This window comes from Euphorbia lathyris, chromosome 1 (genome assembly GCF_963576675.1).
Source record: "Euphorbia lathyris chromosome 1, ddEupLath1.1, whole genome shotgun sequence".
In the NCBI taxonomy this organism is placed as follows: Eukaryota; Viridiplantae; Streptophyta; class Magnoliopsida; order Malpighiales; family Euphorbiaceae; genus Euphorbia; species Euphorbia lathyris.
In genome coordinates this window covers 24385716-24409682 of record NC_088910.1, presented here as the reverse complement: position 1 = coordinate 24409682, position 23967 = coordinate 24385716, and the positions used below count along the sequence as shown (strand labels likewise).

The 23967-nt window shown below is 37.2% G+C and overlaps 1 protein-coding gene across 1 annotated transcript; it reads right to left on the bottom strand.

Moving 5' to 3' along the window:
* Positions 1-11413: 11413 nt before the first annotated feature.
* Positions 11414-15377, bottom strand: LOC136225568 (uncharacterized). The gene is made up of 5 exons (XM_066013647.1): positions 14963-15377; positions 14503-14644; positions 13904-13995; positions 13119-13212; positions 11414-11854 (listed from the first exon to the last, which is right to left on the bottom strand). The coding sequence occupies exons 1-5, from the start codon at positions 15266-15268 to the stop codon at positions 11670-11672; spliced, it is 819 nt and encodes a 272-aa protein (XP_065869719.1). The 5' UTR covers positions 15269-15377; the 3' UTR covers positions 11414-11669.
* Positions 15378-23967: the final 8590 nt, after the last annotated feature.

Sequence of the window (23967 nt, the reverse complement as noted above, 5' to 3'; positions counted from 1 at the left end):
ACTCATAATTCTATCGCTCTTCCTAGACACCGCTACTACCTCATCAATATACTCCCTATCAATAAGAATACCTACTCCATTTCTACCCTTATCCTTTCCTGAGTACCAAAGCTTATAACCCCAAGGAGCTATCTCTCTAGCCTTGGCTCCAACCCACTTGGTTTCTTGTAGGCATAATATATTTATTCTCCTCCTCTTCATAACATCTACAATTTCAGCTAATCTTCCTGTCAAAGAACCTATGTTCCATGTCCCAAAGCGTAACCTACTACCCTTACCCCTACCCCTACCATTATCGTGGACTAGCTTATTTACCCGCAACCCTTGCATATTTGACACCACCCCCGGGTCCTGGGGTGGCGCGCCGCTTCGGGGGCGACGACCTAGCAACCCTTGCACATTTATCACTACACCCGGGTCTAGGAAGTGCAGCGCGTCGCTGAGTAGGGAACGCCCCAACGGTATTTATATTATGGTTCATGTCATAAGATGTGGCTAAGTTTTACGCTGGCCGCCACAAACCTACCGCAACCCTCCTCCTTTGTCCGGGCTTGGGACCGGCTGTAAAGGCCACCAAGTGACCCTCACAGGCGGAGTTGAGTTCAAAACCTTATAAAATATTATAATCAAATAAGTGTTTTATCAAACCAACTCGTATTTAATCAAACGTAAAACCTTATATCAAAATCAATTATAACCGAAAATATAATCCAAATGAACTTAAAGCATTGTATTCATCCTCGAGTTTCTCCCCTTAAGTATCAATCAATAACCACATATATCGTCGAGACGTCTCTTAACATTGCCTATCCTATATGGTCTTACCCAACACTTCTTTGTCATACCCAATAGGTCTTCAGACTGTATACACATGCCATGTCCCTCACTGAACATGGGCTTCAAATATAAAACCACCGATCCAGATAACTCTCGATGGATATAAAATCATAAAATCATAGCGTATTCAAATTTCCTTTCAGAATCAAATTCCAAACTATTTCATAACCATAAATCATTTGGCTTCAATTAGCCCTTTTGTATCATAAAATCATATTTGGACTTCAATCCAAAATAATAACAACAATAACCGCAACAGATTTCTCAATCCGAAAACAATTCGTAAGAAATCATCAAATTCATTTTATTCACTATATATATGCATTGAAACCAAAAACATATATGTATATATGTAAATCAACCAAATTAAGCCTCAAATCAACATAATCAAGTAAAATCTGAAATTCACATAGAAGCATAATCAATAGCTTCATATGAACCGTAATTTCACGATAAAAAGCAAAATCAGGAAAAACCTCAATTTTACAAAATTCCTGCATAACCCTAAAATATCAATTTCTGAAACTTCTTTGATTATATATATATATATCTATATATATAAAACTCAAAATATAGTTGATAGTTACTTACCTTGGCTACTAATTGAAAACCATAAACTCGTTCAATTCGCCTCTAAACTCTGTCTAAGACATTTCCTCTCCAAACACTGCCGAAACTCAAAAACTCTTCGGTTAGGTTCTAGATCTATACATAAGGATGCTATATTTTAAATTTCAAGTGATTCGGACGGTCGAATCTTCGTAAATCAAAGAAACGGTGGAGAAACGGTTCAGAGAAAACTGATGAATTTTAAAAAAGAAAAGAAAAAGGAAATAAAAGAAATAAGAAGATGATGATTCCACCGGATGTATCTGGAAAATTGAGATACATATCTCTAATTGAAAAATATCCGTTTTAATCCTCTATCTTTCTATAATCTTTTAAAAATTATCCTAACTTTTAATTACACATAAACTCATCACATTAACTTCAAACTTTCCCTATATCACCAAATAAAAATCACATCCCTAATACTTATAATATATATGAATATCTAAGTATAAATTCTAGAAATTTAGACATGGTCGTGACACTGTAAGTTTAAAATTCATTTGAAACCTTTTCTTTCTCGCTTTGAAAACCGTTTTGAGCATGTTATTGAAGTCATTTTAGTAAAGAATCACCCATTTTGCATGAATTTAAAGTATTTAGGAGAGGAAGAGGGAGATAGAAGAAAGAATTGATTTATTCACAGTGTGACTTATGCTTCAATTTACATATTAAATCTACACTAATCTCACTCCCCAAAAACGAGTTTATTTACATGGTTCATACCTTAATCGTCGTTGGAATAATTTAGGTAACGTTTCAAAACCCCATTAATTTACATGATGTTCACTCGAATCGCCGTTGGAACGACTCGAGCGTTTTGAAAATGTGAGATAAGAATCTTTAATCGGAAAAACGTGATTAAGCATACAAGTCCATTTATTTTTGTACAAAACCGTTTAGTTAGGAAAACGATTCAAAACTCTGTTATTTACAATGAAAACGATTTTAATTACAAGGTTCGCTTAATCCGCCATTGGAACGAATTTAGGTTTTAAAACGTGACGTTTAGGAAATGGTTTAAAATGATAAAAAAAAAAACCTTTTATTTACACTTTAGGAATATCTAAAAAAACTTTAATTTAAATAAGCAACTTGAACTCTCTTTTTGTGTTTTATTTTCCCTTTTTCACTCAATTAACCTTCATTTGAACATAATTACAACAATTAATGAATTAAACCCAAATTCACCCAACCAAAACACTTTCAAAACATATATATATATATATATATATATAGGAAATTCAAAAGGAAAAGAAGAAATATATACATATGTATACATTTTTAGTAGAAATGGTAATTATACCTATAGATTAAAAATGAGGTAAAGAGTTCTACCAAAAAAAATGAGGTAAAGAGAATATATATATATATATATTATGATTATTAATAGGTAAAAATAGTGATGAAAATAATACTAGATATAATACACTTTTATTTTAATTAAAAACATGTAAAAACAATGAATAAGGTTCATAAATAAAAAAATAACATTTAACTCCAAATAGTTTTTACATAATGGGTTCATAGAAAATAACCTCCAAAATAGTTTTTCCTATTAAATGTGCTAAAATAATCAACTAAATATTCCTTAAATATTAATAAACCCCAAAAGTGATTAGAATAAAAACGACTCAAGAATCATTTATCCTAAAATAGCTAAGTATATATACATATATTCAATTTAATAAAGGTAACTACTAAATATATGGATAATGAAAATAATTATTGTAACTATATATCATAAATAATGAAAAAGAGTAAAAATATATAAGTTATATAATATGATCCTATATAAATAAACGGGAAGATATAAGTGTATACTTTAACTAGCAAAATAGGAAAATAAAGTATATTATATATATATACAAATAATAGTAAAACATATATTATATATATGTATATGAAATAACAGAAACGGAAAATATCAGATGAGTCCCTGCTTTTATAAAATAATATTATTTATATTAAGATCCATGACCCTAACATATTTAATTCTGGAAAAATGGAACAGCAGCGGCTTAAACAGGTTTTTGGAAATGCTAACGGATTTACTGACGGAAAGTCCGTCGGCAATATGCTTTTAGTGACAAAAAAAACGGAAAATCACAGAACAGTCCCTCAACATTCCAGATTTGATGCAAAACATTAGATCTACTATATACTATCGGTTTAGCCCCCAAACTATCCCAAATCGGGTCATGGTTTGTAACGGAGGATTCTAACACGACGTTTTATTGAAAATAATGGTTCAAAACATTTGTAAACACACGGATCTACGACATTTGGATCCCGAACTACCCTTAAATCGGGTCACGGTTCGTATTGGGATCCAAACGAAGTTTTTATTTCAAAACCAAAACCAAATACTTGTTTAAATGCAAAACCAAAAATTAACTTAACAAATCTAAACAATAAAAGTGTAAAAAACAAATAAATAAATAGATCTAAACAACAAAAATGCAATAAAGAATTAAATGGGTCTAGTTCCTCGGATTATTACCTCTTAATTGGTAACGGATTCCAAATCAAGTCGATTGATTAGTGTTTTAGAGTCGTTTTTGTGGGTTTTTGAGAGAATTCGGATCTCGGTCGAATTTGCCAGGGGTTCGGGTCTAATTTTCTCTCCCCCTTTATGCCTTGGGCTCCATCCTATTTATAGGCATGGAGCCTTCATCATTAAGGTTTTTTGACTTGGAGCCTAAGGGTAGGCTCCAAGCAAAGCTAAATTAGCTTACTCTTGACTTGAAGTCAAGGGTAAGCTAATTTGGCTTAATGACTCATTATTATAATTATTATTATAGTTATTATAATAATTATTATTATTATTATTATTTTTCTTTTTTTTTTAAACAAAAAACAAAAAAAAAATAAATGAACAATGCACTTGGCATTCGACCAAGTGCAGCAAAATGCACTTGGCCGAATGCCAAGTGCCATGGGGCTGGGCCTGGGCGGCCTAGCCCCCGTCACGGGCCGTCCAACGGCTCGTGACGAAAATAGCGGCCCCCGATGGGGCCGCGTTTATATATATAAATAAATAAAAGTAAAAATGGAAACAAATATTTAAATAAATAAAACACATCTAAAATTAACCAAAATCAATACCGATTTTCATCGAAAATGATTTTTGTCAAAACCGATTTTATAAAATTAGCTTTTATAAAATTCGTCTTTTTACAAAACTCTCTTTTTATTTTTTGAGTTTTAAAACAAAACCCTTATTGACCCGAAATTTTATTAATAAGAAAATGACACGAAATACTCCGAATTTGGCGAAATGATTTAAGATTCGGAACCGATTCACCCGTCATCTCGATTTCATTTCCGAATTCGATCAAACCGGTCTCCATGGTTCCTTCGAACAATGTTTTTATTTATTATTTTTATCGACTCATCATTTATTTTAATCGACTGATTTGGATCCCTTTTTATAATTTTTCTTCATCGGTCCTTCGACCCCGGTGTCTACCGCAACGTCATTTCCCATTAATAATATATCGTCCACATATAGTATGAGAAATGCTATAGAGCTCCCACTTGCTTTCTTGTAAATGCAAGCTTCTTCGCAATTTTGTTCAAAACCAAATTGTTTTATGGTTTCGTCAAAACACTTATTCCGGCTTCTAGATGCTTGCTTGAGTCCATAAATGGATCTCTGAAGTTTGCAAACTTTATTTGCATCCTTCGATATGAAACCTTCAGGCTGCATCATATATACATCCTCAAGCAGGTTTCCATTTAGGAAAGCTGTTTTCACATCCATTTGCCAAATCTCATAATCGTAGTGAGCGGCAATTGCAAGCATGATTCTAATTGATTTGGACATAGCCACAGGAGAGAAAGTTTCGTCATAATCAATTCCTTGCTTCTGACGATATCCTTTCGCTACTAACCTAGCTTTGTAGGTGCTAACCTTTCCATCCATGTCTGTCTTTTTTTTTGAAGATCCACCTGCACCCAATGGGTATTATCCCTTCGGGTGGATCAACCAAAGTCCACACTTGGTTAGTATACATGGAATCCATTTCAGAATCCATGGCCTCAAGCCATGCTTTAGAATCTGGACTATTAAGAGCCTCTTCGTAGTTTTCGGGTTCGTCGTCTAACACGGGAACCTCATTATCATCTCCCACTAGAAACCATATCTAACTGGGAGTTCACGAACTCTTTGTGATCTACGAATAGGTGGCACTAGAGTCTCATCTAATGGGACTCCTTCGGGTACCTCAACCGCCTCTGTTGTTTCAGTCGGTGTTTCTTCTTCTTGAACTTCGTCAAGTTCAATCATGCTTCCCTTTTGTGTTTCTTCGAGAAACTCTTTCTCTAAGAAGGTTGCGTGCTTGGATACGATTACTTTCTGATCATCTGGATGATAGAAGTAATATCCCATAGTTTCCTTAGGGTATCCAATGAAGAAACATTTATCAGATTTCGAATCTAGTTTGTCGGACACAATGCGTTTGACAAAGGCTGAACAACCCCATATTCTCATAAATGAAAACACGGGTTCGTACCAACGAACAATTCATATGGTGTGGAACTAGCGGATTTAGTTGGTACTCGATTTAGGGTGAAGATGTCAGTTTCTAAGGTATAGCCCCAGAATGTCTTTGGAAGTAAGGCCATGCTCATCATGGATCGTACCATATCTAATAGGGTACGGTTTCTCCTCTCGGACACACCATTGTGTTGTGGTGTATAGGGAGGTGTCCATTGTGAGCATATCCCACATTCAGTTAGATAATTCAGAAAATCATCTGAAAGATATTCGCCACCTCGATCAGATCGAAGCGTCTTTATTTTCTTTCCTAATTGATTTTCTACTTCATTCTTGAAGCATTTGAATTTCTCAAAAGCTTTTGACTTGTGCTTCATCAAGTAGATGTAACCATATCGGGTATGGTCATCTATGAAGCTTATGAAGAATCTGAATCCTCCTCTTGCTTGGACTGACATAGGACCACATACATCTGAATGAATGAGTCCTAGAGTGTCTGATACACGCTCACCTTTATTGCTAAAGGGTGTCTTTGTCATTTTACCTTTTAAACATGATTCGCATGTTTCCAATGATTCGGGATCGATTGGATCTATAAGCCCATCTGAATGTAGCTTTAGCATGCGTCTCTTGTTTATGTGGCCTAAACGACAATGCCACAAGTAAGTTGAATTATCTAGCTTTTGTCTTTTGGTATCAATTGCAAAAGCAGGAATTTTGTTATCTAACACATAAATCCCATTTTGTGAAATTCCTGAAAAATAAAAGATCGAATCTTTATAAAAATTGCAACTCTTGTCTCTTATTGAAATATGAAAAGCCGTCGTCAATAAGGCGGCTAATAGAAATAATATTTCTAGATATTCCTGGAATATCCTCAGGCTGCATCCGGTATCAAGTACCAAAAAGATTCAGACTGTGAAATTTCAATATAAAACATATCAGATGTTGAAGTCCCAGCTTCTTCCCCTTTTGAGGAAGGCTAGGTACACCAACAGTTTCTTTTCCAATGCCCGTCTTTACCACAGAAGTGGCACTCTCCTTTGGGCTTCTTCACTTCCTTTCCCTTAGCTTTGTAGGGCACGACTTTCTTACCTTTCTTGGGATAATTAGGATTGGGATAGCTCCCTTTTCCTTTTCTTTGATCCCTCAATGACAAAAGCCGGTATGGCATTGTCTTTCTTCATATTGGGCTCAACTGACTTGAGCATATTTGCAAGCTCTTCAAGAGAGGTTTGCAAGTCATTCATCTGATAGTTCATAATGAACTGTGAATAACTTTCTGGGAGGGATTGAAGAATTAAGTCTATACTTAATTCGTTATCCATCGCAAATCCAATACTAGAAAGTTTGGTAATGTAGCCAATCATCTTGACACAATGTGTCATGACAGATGTGCCCACTTGCATCCTACTACGATATAGCAACTTGGATATCTCGTAGCGTTCGCACCTAGTTTGTTTCCCAAACAATTCCTTTAGGTGCATGATGATGGAATAGGCATCCATTTCCTCATGTTGCCTTTGTAATTCCGGTGTCATTGATGCAAGTATGATGCATCCGACATGATCATCATCAGCCTTATGCTTCTAGTAAGCATCAATTTCCTCAATGGGAGCATCATCAGCAGGGAGAGGGGGTATCGATGTATCAAGTACATACCCTATTTTATCGAACTTCAAAACAATTTTGAGGTTACGAAACCAGTCGGTGAAGTTTGAACCATTCAATTTGTTATCGGTAAGAATGTTTTGCAGATTGGTTTTAGTCATGATTATAAGAGTGGGTTTAATTAAACCTGAGAGTGAGAAAGAGTAAACGTATGTCATTCATTTGCTTAAAGTATATCAATCTAAAATTATAGGCCTTTTAGTTTATTTTAGATTGCTCCCACTATTTTGCCAAATTAATAGCCCTCCATATTAATTCGAAGAATTTCACAAATCCTTTAGTGAGCTAGGATCCTAACTCCTGAGATTTCGCCTTGAGTTTACTCAACAAGCTAGTCTCATTCATTAGGTAGATTCATGTAATCAATCACATCTTTAATGTGATTCCTAGGTTATTGGGTTACTAACCACATTAGTAACTAATATGCTATTCATATTAATCTCAACCGTCTTGCCCATTAGTTTATGACAACATGAGTTTACTCATCCAATTATCATAATCTAATTTAAGTATTACCCCATATTCATGAAAAATGATTTTCGATAATTCATGTGTTACCGAAAGGACCCCGAGCTTGAGTTTACTCAACAACCCAAAGGCCCTCAGCACTGCCGGCTGAATTATAATATTAGGGAGGGGCAACCGATTTTAATAACTTGTTTATTTACTTAACTTTTTAATGAGGGATTTTATTTTAGGTCTCATAATCTAACTTAATCTTGATTTGCTTTAGCATACATCAGACACATACATTCACATACATTGGCGTTATGGACATATCATCTAAATTATTCCGTCGAGCCAGAGACGGAATAAAAGGGCAAACCTAAGGAAATACTAACTATTACATATTTCTCTTTAGGTCCTCCGTCTTCTCCATGGTGCCTTGAAATTACATATTAATTTCTATACTACTTAAAGAAAACTTCAATTGAATTGAAGGGAATCAGATGAGAGGAGAAATTACAATAGATAGTAGAAAGGCAAGACTCGCAGGCCCTATTTCAAAAATAACAAAAGACTAAAGAGGGTCCAAATATGTCCATAACTCCAAACATGCATAGACTCAATTAAATAAATTTAATTGGTTGATTACATAACTATCTTATGTAATATTTATGTTAATCACATTAACATATCAAATTAACTTTCACCCAATTTTACTTCTAATAGTTTCGTATCTTTTATATTAATTTTTAGATTAATATAACTATACAAAACTTTAATTATGCACGTCCCAATTATTTTGATTTTAATTCATTTAACATTTTGATTTACAAATTGGTAAAACAAAATTTTAAACAAATTAGGAACATACGCATAATCTGTTTTAATTAACAATTAATCAAAACTTATTTATCTTTAGAATTAATTAATCAAAACAATTTGTTAATTAATCCTAACTATAAATATTTATTCCATCCTATTGAAAACTTCTAAATTTTCATATATGAAATAACGGATTTAACGATGTCTCTGATACCACTGTTGGAAATTAGGCTAAGGTATAGCAGCGGAAATATAAAAATTTTAACCTATTTCCATTTAACCACAAGATCCGTTAACCGTTATTTCATATAAAGAATGATAAGAAGAAATACCTTTTAGAAGTTCTATCTACCGTTGCAAACGAAGTGCCCACAACTTCAAAAGAGATAGAAACTGTCTACCAATCTGCCCCTATCCGAAACAGACCTTCCAGAGCTCCGAACGACAATCCCATCGGTGGAAACGTGGAAGAATATGTCTAGAAGCTCCTGTCCAACAATCGCGACGATCCGACAGTTCAATCTCCGGGAATCCGCGAAATCGTGAACTGACCTGATGTAGGAGTAGTAAAACGAATTTCTCCCTTTTGTTTGTTTTTCTTCTTCGAGTTCCCAAACACGAAATAAAACACGGGAAGATTAATTTAGTATCAACCGTTGAATAGCAACCAAAGTAGATTGTCTCTAACTAATCAACACAAGATCAAGGATAAAAGAAATAGATGAAAATTAATTGATCAAACGAAGCCGTAGAGAAATCTCGTCCTCGAACTAGGGGTGTCGAATTTTCTCTCTCTTGGACTAGGTGAATTTCGAAAATCACAAGTAGGGTATGGCTTGCTTGGATTTCGAAAATCTCAAGGGAAGGGGTAATTATAATCTCTTGTATCTAATCCCTAGTTAGATAGAATTAGGTTACTGAATAGGAATTCCATTCGGAATAGAATTTCTAATTATTATCTCACTATATATCTAATATATTAAGGATAATAATAATAACCTTATTGGATAATAATAGGAGTATATTAATCTAATTAAAACTCCTAACTTAATTATCTCTTAATTAATTTAATTCATATTCCTAATCTAATTAGGATTAACAAAATCAAATTAATTATTCATGTATATCACTACATGAATTTCGACCCCCTTATGTCCATGGGCCTTATTGGGCTCAATTGAGCTTCTATCAATTAATTAACATCTATCTCTCTTTTAGGTTCCAAGTCTTATGTGTGATCCATTAGATTCTTATTGCTTCTAGCCGTATGCAACGTTATTAAATTAATTTTCAAAGAATTATATTTAATCTTTGCATAACGGAATGATGTACAGAGTATGTGATTAGCAAGTCCGTAATCATTCCCCCAGAGCTATAAGAAGACATGTTGATTCTGCCGTTAACCTTTCCGTATTAGTTACAGTATAATTCGATCCTTTATCAACTACATCCTTGAACTGAATCTTATGACTATGGGTGATGTCAAGTCACATATAGCGAGACGTTCGTTTTACTTATACAGGCCGAGTCAACTCAAAAAGATAGGTTAAGTGAAATCTGTATTTCTTACTCTTAAGCTATCACCTTGCAAGGATTTAGAGTCGAGTCTTCCACAAGCGATCCATGGATGTATCTCCCATTTATCGGGAGTGATAAATGCTCAATCCAATATATAACGACTCCGCAATTACTTCCTGTGATACCCAACGTCTACTGTTCACACCCCAGAGTCATCTCTGTTAAGGATCGTGTTACACCAGAGTCAAAACATCACATTCCGTAATCCAGAATACCAATTAATATTCCTTTGAGTCTGAGGATTAGTTATACCTATTAATACCAATGAGATGAACAGGTGACAAGGATGAATCTACCCATCCTGTTATCTCAAATCGGATCTCCAATCCTAATGAACAACGTTTCATCGGATCTATATAACTGTCCAGATATCTGTATATATGAAGCTTGTGAGATCAGCTTTCTGTCGGACAGAAGACATTGTTACATACAAGTCTCAACAGTGATATGTCAATCCCAAACATATCACTTGACTTGGGGTGGTTTTAAGTTTATCAGTTTACTATAAAGTTGTCTCACTTCATGCTTGTATGAACACTTTATAATCACTTTAAATAAACTTACGGATTTCCTTTTATTAGTCTTTATTTAGTGCTTAAAAGGGATCGCCTTTATATAGTTATAAAACATATATCACATTAAACAAATGATATAAAGAACAATTCATTTACATTAAGTTTGTATCCTAGAACAATTGTCTATAGGACACTAAACCCCAACACAGTTAATAATGATGATAAAATTATATGTGATCCACATGCACAATAAGAAATAGACACTAACTTAATTAGGTTAAAACGATTGTAACATAAATATTTTTGGATTGGATTAGAATTGACTCATTTAACCATGAGCCGATAATAATACGACATGAACCTGATAACACACCTCTAGTTAGAATTAACAAAATAAGGCTTCACTTTCCACTACTCAACCAAGAAAGAGAAATAACAGATAGTCGTTTTCTTTAATTATCCTTTAGGAAATATTATCACAAAGATTTTAGCTTAATTTTCTATGCAATTCTTACACACAAGGCTTACAACAGTACATGCTGACTAACTCTCCAACTTTCCAAAATCTAATAGCTACTGGGAACAAAATTTCTATGTTCAAAAAAACCAATGTGAGGAAAACATTGGTTTATCTTCAGTATCAAAGAATAACAAACAAGTTTAACCTCATGCCATCTCATCACCAGTGTTTACTCAGCAAAATTTACTACTTTGTGCCCTAGCTTCTTCTTTGTTTTTGTATTACCATCTGGTGGATTTGATTGCTGCTCCGTTTCAGCTCCAAAGGTGTTTTCTGACATAAAATCGTCGTCTAGATCATCCCCACCGATAAATTTGGTCAGCTTCGGCCTTGGCCTTTCGTCTCCTTCAACCCCTGAAATAAATAGATGAACAAGGTATTTAGGGAAAACAGAGTATCACGTATGAAACAAGTTCAAAGCAAGAAAAGTACTAGTCAGGAAATCATAAAATGCTAAAGTTTCTACGCAAATATGTTTCATCTTTGAATTTGTTTATTCCCTCGATGATTTTCAGATTAAACACCAACTGATATTTACATGGTATTAACAATTTATTGAGGGAATAAACATCTCTAATATGCGACTCAAATAAAGCAGCAAACGGTATCGCATAACATACACATGCCTCAATTCCTACCAAACCAGGCTCGATTTTTCCTGAGGAACTGAAAAAATTTAGATGAATGATTCTTATTGCTCTAGCCACTCATCAGAACTTCAAAATTCTTCTAATGTACCAGACTCTTTCAGATTTTGTCAATTTTCTAATATTGATGTTGCAGTGATAAATCCAGGATTCACTGACAGCGGTTGCTCCTATGCCTATGGGTGCCTTTACCCTCAAAACTTAAAGTTCCATACACAGGTTCAATGGAGTTTTCTAGCAACCAGTGGATGTTCAAGCCCCCTCCCTACTCCCCTAGATCGGTGCCTGGATGTTGCTTGAACAAATGCAGTAATGTCACATAGGAAATGCCTCTCTGAGTAAACCTCTAGTGTCTCATCTCATCTCCAAGTGAACACGGAAAGGAATTAAGCACCTTATAAACCAAAGAATCAAATATTGCCTTAATAACCAAAAAGTTGCTCACAGCCCCTATTATCTCAGTTTCTGTCCAACACTGGAAATCTCTTATCAAGGACATGGATGTCCAGAATCATGTAACCACATGTCAGATTCATTTTTCTAATGGCACGCTTCTTGAATCATACATGCATTAATCCCAGCAAAACACTTCTGGGTTTAAAGTGCATTTTTATCGTGTAAGGTGCATCAGAAAGAATTTTACATCCATATATAAAATGTGACCAACAAAAGAGGCAACCACAACTAATTTTGGAACTACTATTGCCCATACTACCTGAGACCTCTCAAATCCTACAAGAGTTGTTTTCTCTTTGGTATAACACTAGGCGGAAAATCATTGGCCAAACACTATATACTTGGATTTAGATAAATAAACATCACATATCCTCCTCCAAATGAAAGTTATGTTGTTGCCTTCAGAAACTCACAACTGGACAAGAAGTATCAACTTTCAAACTTTCATAAATAACCTGTTGTTATTTTTAAATGAGAAACTTTGAGCATTTACGGCGATAAAATTTGTGTCTCACCTTCCTTAGCAGTGTAAAGTGCACCTCTGTTACCCTTCTCAGGACAATCTCTCGCTAAATGTGTCACACCTCCACATAGTTTACAGCAACCACCCTGTATATATTGCCAAATGTTAGCAACTGATGTCTAGTGAAAGTACAAATCATCTATAATGCACGGAAACTCTTCATGACAAAAGTTTCCCCGTTTCCTGTAGATGTGGGAAACGGAAACTCTGGGAAACTGATACGAAACGTTTCCGGGCACGTTTCGGTAATTACCAAAAATATGAAACGCGTCTCTCAATTTTTAAACGGGTTTCCCCACCTATTTCGATTAAAATTCTAGAAATTCAAACTTTCTATTTTGCAGTTCCTGTTTAATCTAAGATTAGAAAAATTGAAACTTTGTATTTAGGAGATAATTACTTCCTTGTATACTTCAAATTAAAGAACTTATCCATATTTCTTTCTCCTATAATACTTGTCTCTTGAATTTTGATTGAGCGTGGACTTTCTTCATCTTGTTCTTCAATCTTGTTTTTATTTAATGTATTATTATATTTTTAATATTTATAAATATGCCCCAATATTTTTAATATTTACACGTTTCCCCCACATTTCCGTTTCCTATGTTTTTCAGAAATTACGTTTCCCAGTATCGTTTCCGTTTCAGTTTCCGTATCCGTTTCCGTTTCTGTGCAACATAGCAAATCATTATATATATACACAAACAGAAGCTAAGCATGTTGCACCACATTTCAAAAGTATACTAACAGAGAGACATTTGTTTCTGTTTTACACACCTTTGGGTATATCCCACGAGTATTTTTTGGACAGTCCTTGCTCAAATGTCCATGTCCATTACAGATAAAGCAGCTGGCAAATTTAGTTCCACCTGTATTTCCACAGAAACCATTCTTATTATTAGTGAAGCAACAAACTAGAGACATATGAGGCCAACTCAGTGGATCAAAAAGGGAATGCACTTTGCACGATCAGGAAAATAACCAAAAACTCATAAAATGATAAAACTCATAACCAGAACTGGAACCGGTTTTATAACTATATGACAAGGACACAAGGTGCAATACTTGGAATCCTCAGCTTAATAACATATGCTGCAAAATGTAAAATTTTCCTACTCCAAGCACAACAACTATAACTTATAAGGGGAGTGTGCAAAGAAAACAAAATAAAAAATGGAGACCTTTTACTTCAGTATCAGAATTTAACAATATACTTTCTGGTTTGATGTATATGCAAATGGCCGAACAAATCATTATATCTATTTCACAAGTGCAATGGTGGGATGTCGTGTTGCAGACATCAACAAGCAATCAATCAAAGAGCACAAGTATCAAAATAACCATGAATGGCTACAATTGAAATGTAGTGGCAGTACCATTTTGAAGAGGTCGAGGACAGTTAGATAGTGAATGCCCAGTTTCCCCACAATTATAGCACAACTTCTTATCAACAGTATCATCCTTCTTGTTAGGGCAGCGCTTAAGGCTGTGACCACGATGCCGACAAAGCAAACAAATCTGCAACCATCATTAACTACCATCAGTTAATTTCACGCCATAACTAATTATTCTCTCTTTTTCTGTACCAATTATCTCAATTAATACCAGTAATACTCAAATTCAAGCGAAATCAATTTTCAGCAATCATCAACTGTGCAACTAGGCAATTCGGGAATGAATTCAATTCCTAATTGTTTACTCTCTCAAAATTGAATTGCATACTGTAAAATGTAAATCGAAAGTCTGATGAATTCCTAACAAATACTCTTTCTATCAAATTAATTGAATACCCAAATGTAAGAGCTCAAAACAAATATGATAACAGCAAACGCAAACCTTGTTCTTCTCCCATTCGTCTTTTTCAGGGCAAGACTTGGCAATATGGTCCTTGGCCTTGCATATATAACAACTTTCACCAGGCTTCATACCAGGGACTCTAAGTGGGTGTTTACTAAAACTCTTTTTGAAGGGTTTGTTAGGGTCACTGGATCCTTTGGAGTCTGATTTTTTTCTCTTGAACTTGGTTTTGTTTTTCTTCTTCTTGCTGGGATCTTTGGGTGGCGTTGGTTCAGGCTCAGGAAATAGCTCTGGGTGCTCTTCTCTGAATCGCTTTCGGGCTAATCTTTGTCTCTGGCTTACCATCTTATGTCAAACTTTGAATTTGGAAGAAATGAAGATACGAGAAGCAAAGGTTTTTGGGGAGTTAGCTCACAAAGGGGAAGATTTTGACATCACTGCAAGCGCAAGGGTTTAACAGCTGATTGCCCGCGGACAATCCTATTATTGTTATATGGGCTTACAGCACAGTAAAACCTTTATTATAAATAAGGTGCCTTCTATGATTACTTTGTTTTTGACAAAGTACCATTACTTGGTGTGTTTTCACCATTGGATGATGAGGCATAAAATTAATCCAATGGTGAAAACACACAATAATAATTATTTTTTTAGATAATTAAGAAAAGAGATTTTGAAAATTTATTTACTTCAAAATTTGTAGAATGTAATTTATACCCTCTAAAAAAGTCAAAAATAAAATAAAATTGAGTTCTGATAACATCGGGATATTATCGCAAGGACCAAAAGAGATAATCGTCTCAAATATGCCACGTGGCATAGGAAACCGCCCGACGGATCCCCCTGGGTTAGCTCTAAGAGATCCGCTGGCAGATCTCTAAGGCGAATCTCTCCACTTACTTAAGTAACGGCTAACCGTCAACTCGGCCATAATGATCATTAAATGAATCATTAATAGTCTTAACCCGCCAGGTTAAGAGTAACTTGTAACCGCCATTAAATGAGCATTAATGGAGACTCTCTAGTTACCTAGAAGTTACAAATCTATCTACTATAAATAGCTTACGTCTAGGCTATCAAGGTACATTCACTCATACTTACTTTTCACTAAGCTTTGTCCATTCAGTTTATTCGCCATATTTGTTACTGACTTTGGCATCGGAGTGTCCCCGGCCGATCCCAACGGCGCCTCACAGGGACGTGATCCGGTCAGAAGTTTCATTTGTGTTATCAATTGGTGCGGTGAACGTGGAATCCTTAACCCAATAAAGGATTTTTCGGTCACATTGAAACATCATGAACGATGAAATACTAAATCCCTCCTCAGGGATCGAGTCGCCAGTAATCACACCATCCAGTGCTGGGCACACGGGTACGACCGCTCCCACAATGAATATCGATGGAAATATGCCCCCAGCATCCTTCCTTGATATGTGTGTTCTGGATATCGAGGCGCGATATGGGATTGAAATTGGAGACCGCCTTCGAGCGTTCACAACTATTCCTTATAGTAGTACGGTTTCTACGTCAGTGGTCTCGTCTCTACCTTCGTTAAACTTTGGTCTAGGACCAGGGGCTCGTAGCTCTTCATTCCTTCAAGCTCATAACGTTGACTCTACGGTAACCACCACGGCGCCAAGTGGATCACGACCAGTTATGAGGGAGCTGTTTCCTGGTGAAGGAAGCCGTAGGAATGACGTGGCCCCCCTGGCGGATCAGAAGTTCCAAGGTTTAATCTTGATGGGCCGAATGTACCCAGACGACCACGGACGAATTCTTCCCTTGGGGGATTTAAAGAGCCCATTCGCAAAAAGCACAGAAAGAACAAAGATAAACAGCCAAGATCTCCTTCGCCCCGGCGAACAAAATCTTCACGCCGTGGCAGATCTCCTCCATCTACTGGTCGTAAAAGGAGTAAGAGACCGGAAAAAACGTCTCATCTAGGAGGACCGCCACCCCATCCATCTTCGGGAACTGTTGGACACACTCTGACAGGAGGTCAACCAGGAGGAAACGAGCTGAATCCTCCAAACAAAGGAAGCGGGGGAGGAGGCAATAGAGGAAGAAGGGGAGGCGGACGAGGAGGACATTCGCCATCGGATTCATCGTCCGAATCGAGTTCTTCATCTTCTTCGAGCAGGTCGCCACGAAGAGATCGTCCCAGGGCGGAGCCGGAGAATTTTGATGACAGAGTCAGAGCCCTAGTGCTTCAAATGAATGAAGAAAATGCTAGGCATAATCCATTCGCCAACAGGGATTCGCCTTTTGCGGCTTGGATTGAAGCAGAGGAAACTGAAAGAGCGTTTAAAATCCCTAATCTGGCAATTTATACAGGTAAAGATAACCCGGAAGCTCATGTTCGAAAATACAGAATCATGACCAAACTCAATCGAGCCACCGAACCTGTGCTTTGCAAAATGTTTGTCACCACGTTAGGAGGCCCGGCTTATTTGTGGTTTCAATCCCTACCTCCAGGCTCAATAAACAGCTTCGATCAATTGAGCAGGGAATTTTGTGCTAAATTCGCCGGTTGCATTCCTGCAGTGGTGAAATCTGGAAAGCTTTTTGAGTTAAAACAAAAGGCGAATGAATCCCTCCGAGACTATGTAGACACTTTTAATCAATTGTGTATACAGATCGTTGACGTAGATATCTCCGTAGCTGTGGAATGCTTTGTGAGAAACACTACTTGTAAAAGTTTGCAAGAAGACCTCATCCGCAAGAAACCAACCAGCATGGCGGAATTAATGGAACGTTGCAAAGATTTTATAGAGGTAGATGATATTCGCCGAGGCTCACCATCATCGCCAAAGAAGGATCGAGGCGAATCCCGCTCCCGAGACCGAGATCGGGACAGAGACAAACGTCAAGATTCTCCTCGAAACAAACGAAGAGATTCCAGGAACAAATCAACATTTGTCACCTCCTTCACACCTCTTAATGCTTCTAAAAGTGAGGTTCTTATGTGGATCGAGAACAGCCAGCACAAACGGAGCATTTCATACCCCGAGCCAAAAGGGGGGGAATATACCAATAAAGGCAATGATCCTAAAAATTATTGCAAATATCACAGGAAAAATGGCCATGATACGGATGCTTGCTGGGAGTTAGCTCGAGAAATTGAACGACTCATTGAAAGAGGTAAATTGGATCGGTTCATCCAAACGGAAGGAAAAGACGATGATAGATCCAAGGAGGATTCAAAGAAGAAAGGAAAGGGCACTATTAATGTCATAGCTGGCGGACCTGGTTATCAGCCAGCATCAAAAAAGGCAAAAATGATCAACATTGATGGGATATCGTTAAATCGCCCTTTTTCAGACGCAGGTCTGGAGATTGCACCCCATGCGGATGCACTGGTCGTCACAATGATGGTTGAAGGCTGGGAAATTAAACGGGTGATGATTGATACGGGAAGTTCATGTAACGTCATCACTCGAGAAGCATTCATCAAACTCAAAGTTGATCCTGTCCAAGTGGAACCAACTATGGTCGATATTCTGGGAGTCACTGGTCATACCATTCAGACGAAAGGCCAAGTTATTTTGGAGTGCGAACTTGCTGGGGATGATCAAGTTTGGAAAGGAGATCTGGAGTTCTCAGTCCTAGATAGACAATTGGCCTACAATATTATTCTCGGACGACCATTTATCTCCGAAGTTGCGGCCCTTATCTCTATTCGCCATCTAACACTTTACATTCCTACAGTCAAGGGGGGAGTGATGGTTAGAGGTTGTCAAAAAGTGGCTCAAGAAACTTATTCGGCTTCGTTAATGATTCGCCCTCAATCTAAAAAGGAAACAGAAGAGGAATGCACTACAATAATAGTGGATAAGGATGATGCGGAGGACAATACATTACCACACATGGCGAATCTCTTGAGCCGACATAAACACTTGGTCAGAGAATGAAATGCACCTATGGTCTTGAGTACTCTTTTTTCTTTAACAAGCTTTTTCCCACGAGGTTTTTCTTGTTAAAGGTCTTAATGAGGCTCATTTGCAAGGACCTATCTCCTGTAATAAGGTGTTTCTTCCATTAATAAAGATTGTTGGTTTAATTATCCATTTTCTTTTTTATGATTCACTACTGCAATATCAATATTCCAGTCATAAAAAGGAGGCATCCAACGCTCCTCACAATCACAACAGATCCGCCACTTGGCAGATCATGGTCACCAATAGAGTTAAAACGATCCTTGGACGCAAGGTCTTTACACTCTCTTGTCCTTCCCTAAGAAGGACTTACAAGTCCTACGGGCGGATCGTTTCACCTCAAAGATAGGTGGCAAAACGAACCCCTGGGCAGCTTTACTTCCTCTAAGGAGGAATAGAACAGCTTCAAACCTTCACAAAGGTTCATACGGTGAAGTATGGCTGGCCACCTACTTCAAACAAAAATCCTGAACATATTCGCATTCAAAACACTATCGGGCACAAAGTGTAAAAGTGAATTAATAGCAATGTTTGGAATCATACTGGTTTTTACAAAAACTTATACAAACAAAAACTAAATGATAGCAGGGGCATCCCCTTTTACGCTTCCCTCACCCGCAGGGCACACCGGAGGATCCTTTTTCTCCACAGTTGTAGATTCGCCACCAAGAGATACCTCCTTATCTTCTTTTGGTTCTGAATCAGCCTTAGACGGTATCTCCTGAGGATCATCCTCCACAGCTATGGTAGAAGGCTTAGCCTCAGGCAAGGTTCCTTTCATCCATCTTCTTACATAATCACGGAGATACCCCTTGGCATCAGGCATCTTCTTGAACCTCGCCACATCCTCCGGCTCGGGAACGGCGAACTCAGGATCTGTGAAATCGATTCCGGGATGAGCTAATGAGAAATACGCCATAAGCATCTCTCCATAAAAGAATGCTTGTTTGCCTGCCGTGTATTCCGCCTCCCCGAGAGCATTTTCATGATTTTTAGCATCGGAGGCTATCTTTGCCTTTAACTTCTGTATCTCCTCGTCTCGGAGAATCAAAGCAGCTGTGGCAGAGGCCAAGTTCGCGTTAGCAGAAGAAAGGTTGGCATTGGCAACGGCAAAAGAAGAATTGGCATTTGCCAACTCTTTCTCCAGCTTCTCAACAGTAACCCTATCCTGAATCAGCCCGTTCTCCAATGTACGTAGGCGGGCGTACAGCTGACAAAAGCAAAACAAGTTAGCCAAAAAGCAGAAACAAAGAAATCATCACACTCTTCCAAAAAACTTACGGAAAGAAGCTCCGATTTTCCCTTTTGGACGTGGATCGATCTGGGGATTTGGTCATAGCCCCTTTGTACTTCTCCTACTTGTCCTAGAGCTTCGTCCAGGTTATTCAAAAGCGATTCATCCTCGAAAGTTCGTCCAGCCAACTTGGCGGACCAAGATTCGCCAGTACTGGGCTTTGCCGTCTGCATAAGTAAGAAAGACCATACGCCACTTCAGAATCCGACAAGCAGGCAAAAGAATTAAGAGATGCATTACCTGAACCGTTTTTTCAGTAGTCTTGGCAGATTTAATGGCATCCGCCATTATCTTGGTACTCCCAACGGTATTGGGCCGCCTCTTCTTTAGTGGCGGGTCAGCAGTCGTCTCCATAGGGCGTTTGCCCGTATCAGTTTGAGGGATAGCCTCTTGATTTTTCTTGCGGGCTTCCTCTTCTCGAAATTGCCTGCGCGTCTCTGCAAGAGCACGATTTGCCTTAGATGCAGCCCTGCCAAAAGAAGATATCAAAATAAATTAAAGCTCCAAAAATAAATAAGGTACCTTGATCAAATTGAGTTATTTTCGAGTAAACAAGTTGATCCTCCACTCGGCGGATCAAAGGAACGTCGCTCATCATGAAGGCTAAGGCATCCTCATAAGTCCAGGCATCCGCCGACATTTGCTTCATGAGATCCGCCACAGCCTCATCACCAAGCGTTAAGATTCGCATGTCTCCCGCCATGTGTAGTGGACGAGAGTTCCAGACTAAAGGAAAGTCCAATGGTTCGTCCTCTTTTATCCTCACATAGAAGAAACTCTCATCCCAGCTGTGCACGTTAGACATTTTGTGGTAGAAGGGCGAATAAACACCAAATTTGGCGAATGTAAGATAGGACTCTGACTTCCTCTTAGAAGGTTTGTGAAAGGCTCTGAAGATACGGTCATTATACGTTACGCCTAAATTCGACGCCAGATAACAATCCAAGGCCATATCAAGCCAACCATTAGGATGTAGTTGGCTGACAGCAATGTCAAAATACGAGAGGATATCCGCCAACATCTTGGGAAGAGGAAGGCGAAACCCTCTCTCAACATGACTACAAAAAACAGTAAAAAAGCCTGTCGGCGGATTGGAAGGGCGTTGATGTGAAGCAGGGAGTTGGGTTTCATAGTTTTTAATCCACGGAAAGCGATCTGATAGGTTCGCCAGATCCGCGGCACTCATGCGAGATGAAGTGGATTCTGCTCGAGGTGTCTTCTTCCTAACAGGAACAGAAGAAGAAGCCATTGAACCCAGAAACCGGTTACGGGCACCGGCCGGAGCGAAACTAGAAGGAAAAGAAGGATTTCCAGAGGAACGAGTCCGATAATGGCTCTGCGCCGAGTTATTGAACTCAGCTAAACCGGAATTAATTTCTCCGGTGAGAAATTGGGAATCCTCCGACGAAGACGAAGACGAGGACCAACTAAAATCTACTTCAATACGAGGAGAAGATGGCAAATTAAAAAGTTCTGAAGTTGACCCCGAAGACGAAGATGAACTTCTAAACATTCAAAAAATGATGTAAAGAACACTTACATGGAAATGCAGAAGCTTGAGGTTTCTGAGAAAAAGCTCCGAAAAGCAGAAGAAAATGGAAAGCAAGGGAGAAAGAGAACTCCGGAGAAGGAAGACGGCTTTTTAAAACGCTCCTAGGGCAGTGTGATTACACGTGTCAACCATCAAAGAACCTCGAACAGAGTGCTCATTAATGCGGAAGCGTGTGACGGCGCGCAGAAGTCTAAAAGCCCTAAAGGACTTTAAAGGCATTTTGGGGGGGGCTTCTGATAACATCGGGATATTATCGCAAGGACCAAAAGAGATAATCGCCTCAAATATGCCACGTGGCATAGGAAACCGCCCGGCGGATCCCCCTGGGTTAGCTCTAAGAGATCCGCTGGCAGATCTCTAAGGCGAATCTCTCCACTTACTTAAGTAACGGCTAACCGTCAACTCGGCCATAATGATCATTAAATGAATCATTAATAGTCTTAACTCGCCAGGTTAAGAGTAACTTGTAACCGCCATTAAATGAGCATTAATGGAGACTCTCTAGTTACCTAGAAGTTACAAATCTATCTACTATAAATAGCTTACGTCTAGGCTATCAAGGTACATTCACTCATACTTACTTTTCACTAAGCTTTGTCCATTCAGTTTATTCGCCATATTTGTTACTGACTTTGGCATCGGAGTGTCCCCGGCCGATCCCAACGGCGCCTCACAGGAACGTGATCCGGTCAGAAGTTTCATTTGTGTTATCAAGTTCATATATATATATACATATATATAATTTGAAATAAAAAGTGTTTAAAAAGTGTTTTGTTTTATGAATAATATATATAATTTTAATATGTATTTAATGAATTATTATTTTATATTTTTAGTCAAGAATTTTTTTTAAAATATTATCTTATACATTTAGCCAGGTTATTATTTTATCACATTGATTCAAGATGGGATCAAAAAAATATTATTTAATGAAGACTATTAATTTATTAAATATTCATTTGTCAATATGTTTTACTGCAATATCGTGTGATTTATCTATTCAAAATATGAGAATGGTTTACCTATTCAAAGAAATTCATGTAAAAGCCTAACATATATGTTGCTTTTTTTTTATGATATATATTGCCTTTTTACTTAGTTTAAAACTTCAACTAGCTAACTTTTCGAACTTTTAAATGATCATTTATTTTTAATTAATTGTATTTAAATCCTCACTATTTTTTATCCAATTGCATTCAATAATTTCATATATTTTTCCAATTATATTCAATAACCTCAAAACTTCAATTGCCCCTTAACTTTTAAAAGTTCTTAATTATTTATCTATTTGGCATTTTCTTTTTTACACATGGTAAACACTTTGACACGTGACGGAGCATGTCTCCCACTTTCTGAATCCAACAAATACTATTGAGAAATATGGGGTTATTGAATGCAATTTGATAAGAACATGAGGTCATTCTATAACTTTGCTAATGACTACCAATAAATGCACCTAGGGGTGAAACAAAGCATCGAAGAACGAAATAACAAGATTAAAGCTAAGGTTGATGAGCGTCGGAGGGACCTTTAAGTCGAAATCGGTGATGAGGTAATGGTGTACCTAAGCAAGGAGAGGTTTGCTAGTGCTCCAAGTAGCAAGCTTCAACCACGGAAGTATGGTCCTTACAAGGTAACCAGGAAGGTCAATGCAAACGCCTATCATATAGTCTAGGGATGCAAACGAGCCTGTCTAGTTCGCAAACTGTTCGAGTTCGACTCGGTCAAAGTTCGGATCGATTGGGCTCAGCTCGATTTCGAGATCGGCTCAAGCATTAATGATCCCGAGTCTGAGCTTCCTTGGGCGCGCCTCGAAAGCCCGTGAGCAAGCTCAAGCTGTTTTTAATAATATTATATATATATTATTGATTTTTATTTTTATTTTTTCTTAATTTAAATATATTTTACTTTTGTAATTTTTTTTCTTAGTTTTTTTAATTAGTAACTTTGAACCACACATGAATGTTTTGCCCAAAACTCAATTTGAAACTATATAGTTCTAGACTACATATTAAATTCGAATTTGTTAGATTCTATATTTGTTTAATCTTATTACTTTATTTAAATTTGTTGTAAATGGTATGTTATATTTGTTTTTTGAAATTTAAATTTTATTTCTTCTTTAGAAGACTGATTTTAGATAATAAAATATTAATCATATGAGCAAAATAACCGGTAACCGATTACCAAACCGATAATCGAACCGAAGTTTTAGTTTGGTTTGGTTATTTTAACATTCTAGTTCGGTTTGGTTTTAATTTTG

What these genes read in the sequence shown, in the direction of transcription:
- LOC136225568 (XM_066013647.1), bottom strand. Translation starts at nt 15,268, where the DNA reads ATGGTAAGCCAGAGACAAAGATTAGCCCGAAAGCGATTCAGAGAAGAG. An exon ending in TCCTCGACCTCTTCAAAATG is followed by an intron (nt 13,996 to 14,502) that starts GTACTGCCACTA and finishes GTGGAAATACAG; the next exon opens with GTGGAACTAAATTTGCCAGC. An exon ending in CTCGTGGGATATACCCAAAG is followed by an intron (nt 13,213 to 13,903) that starts GTGTGTAAAACA and finishes CAATATATACAG; the next exon opens with GGTGGTTGCTGTAAACTATG.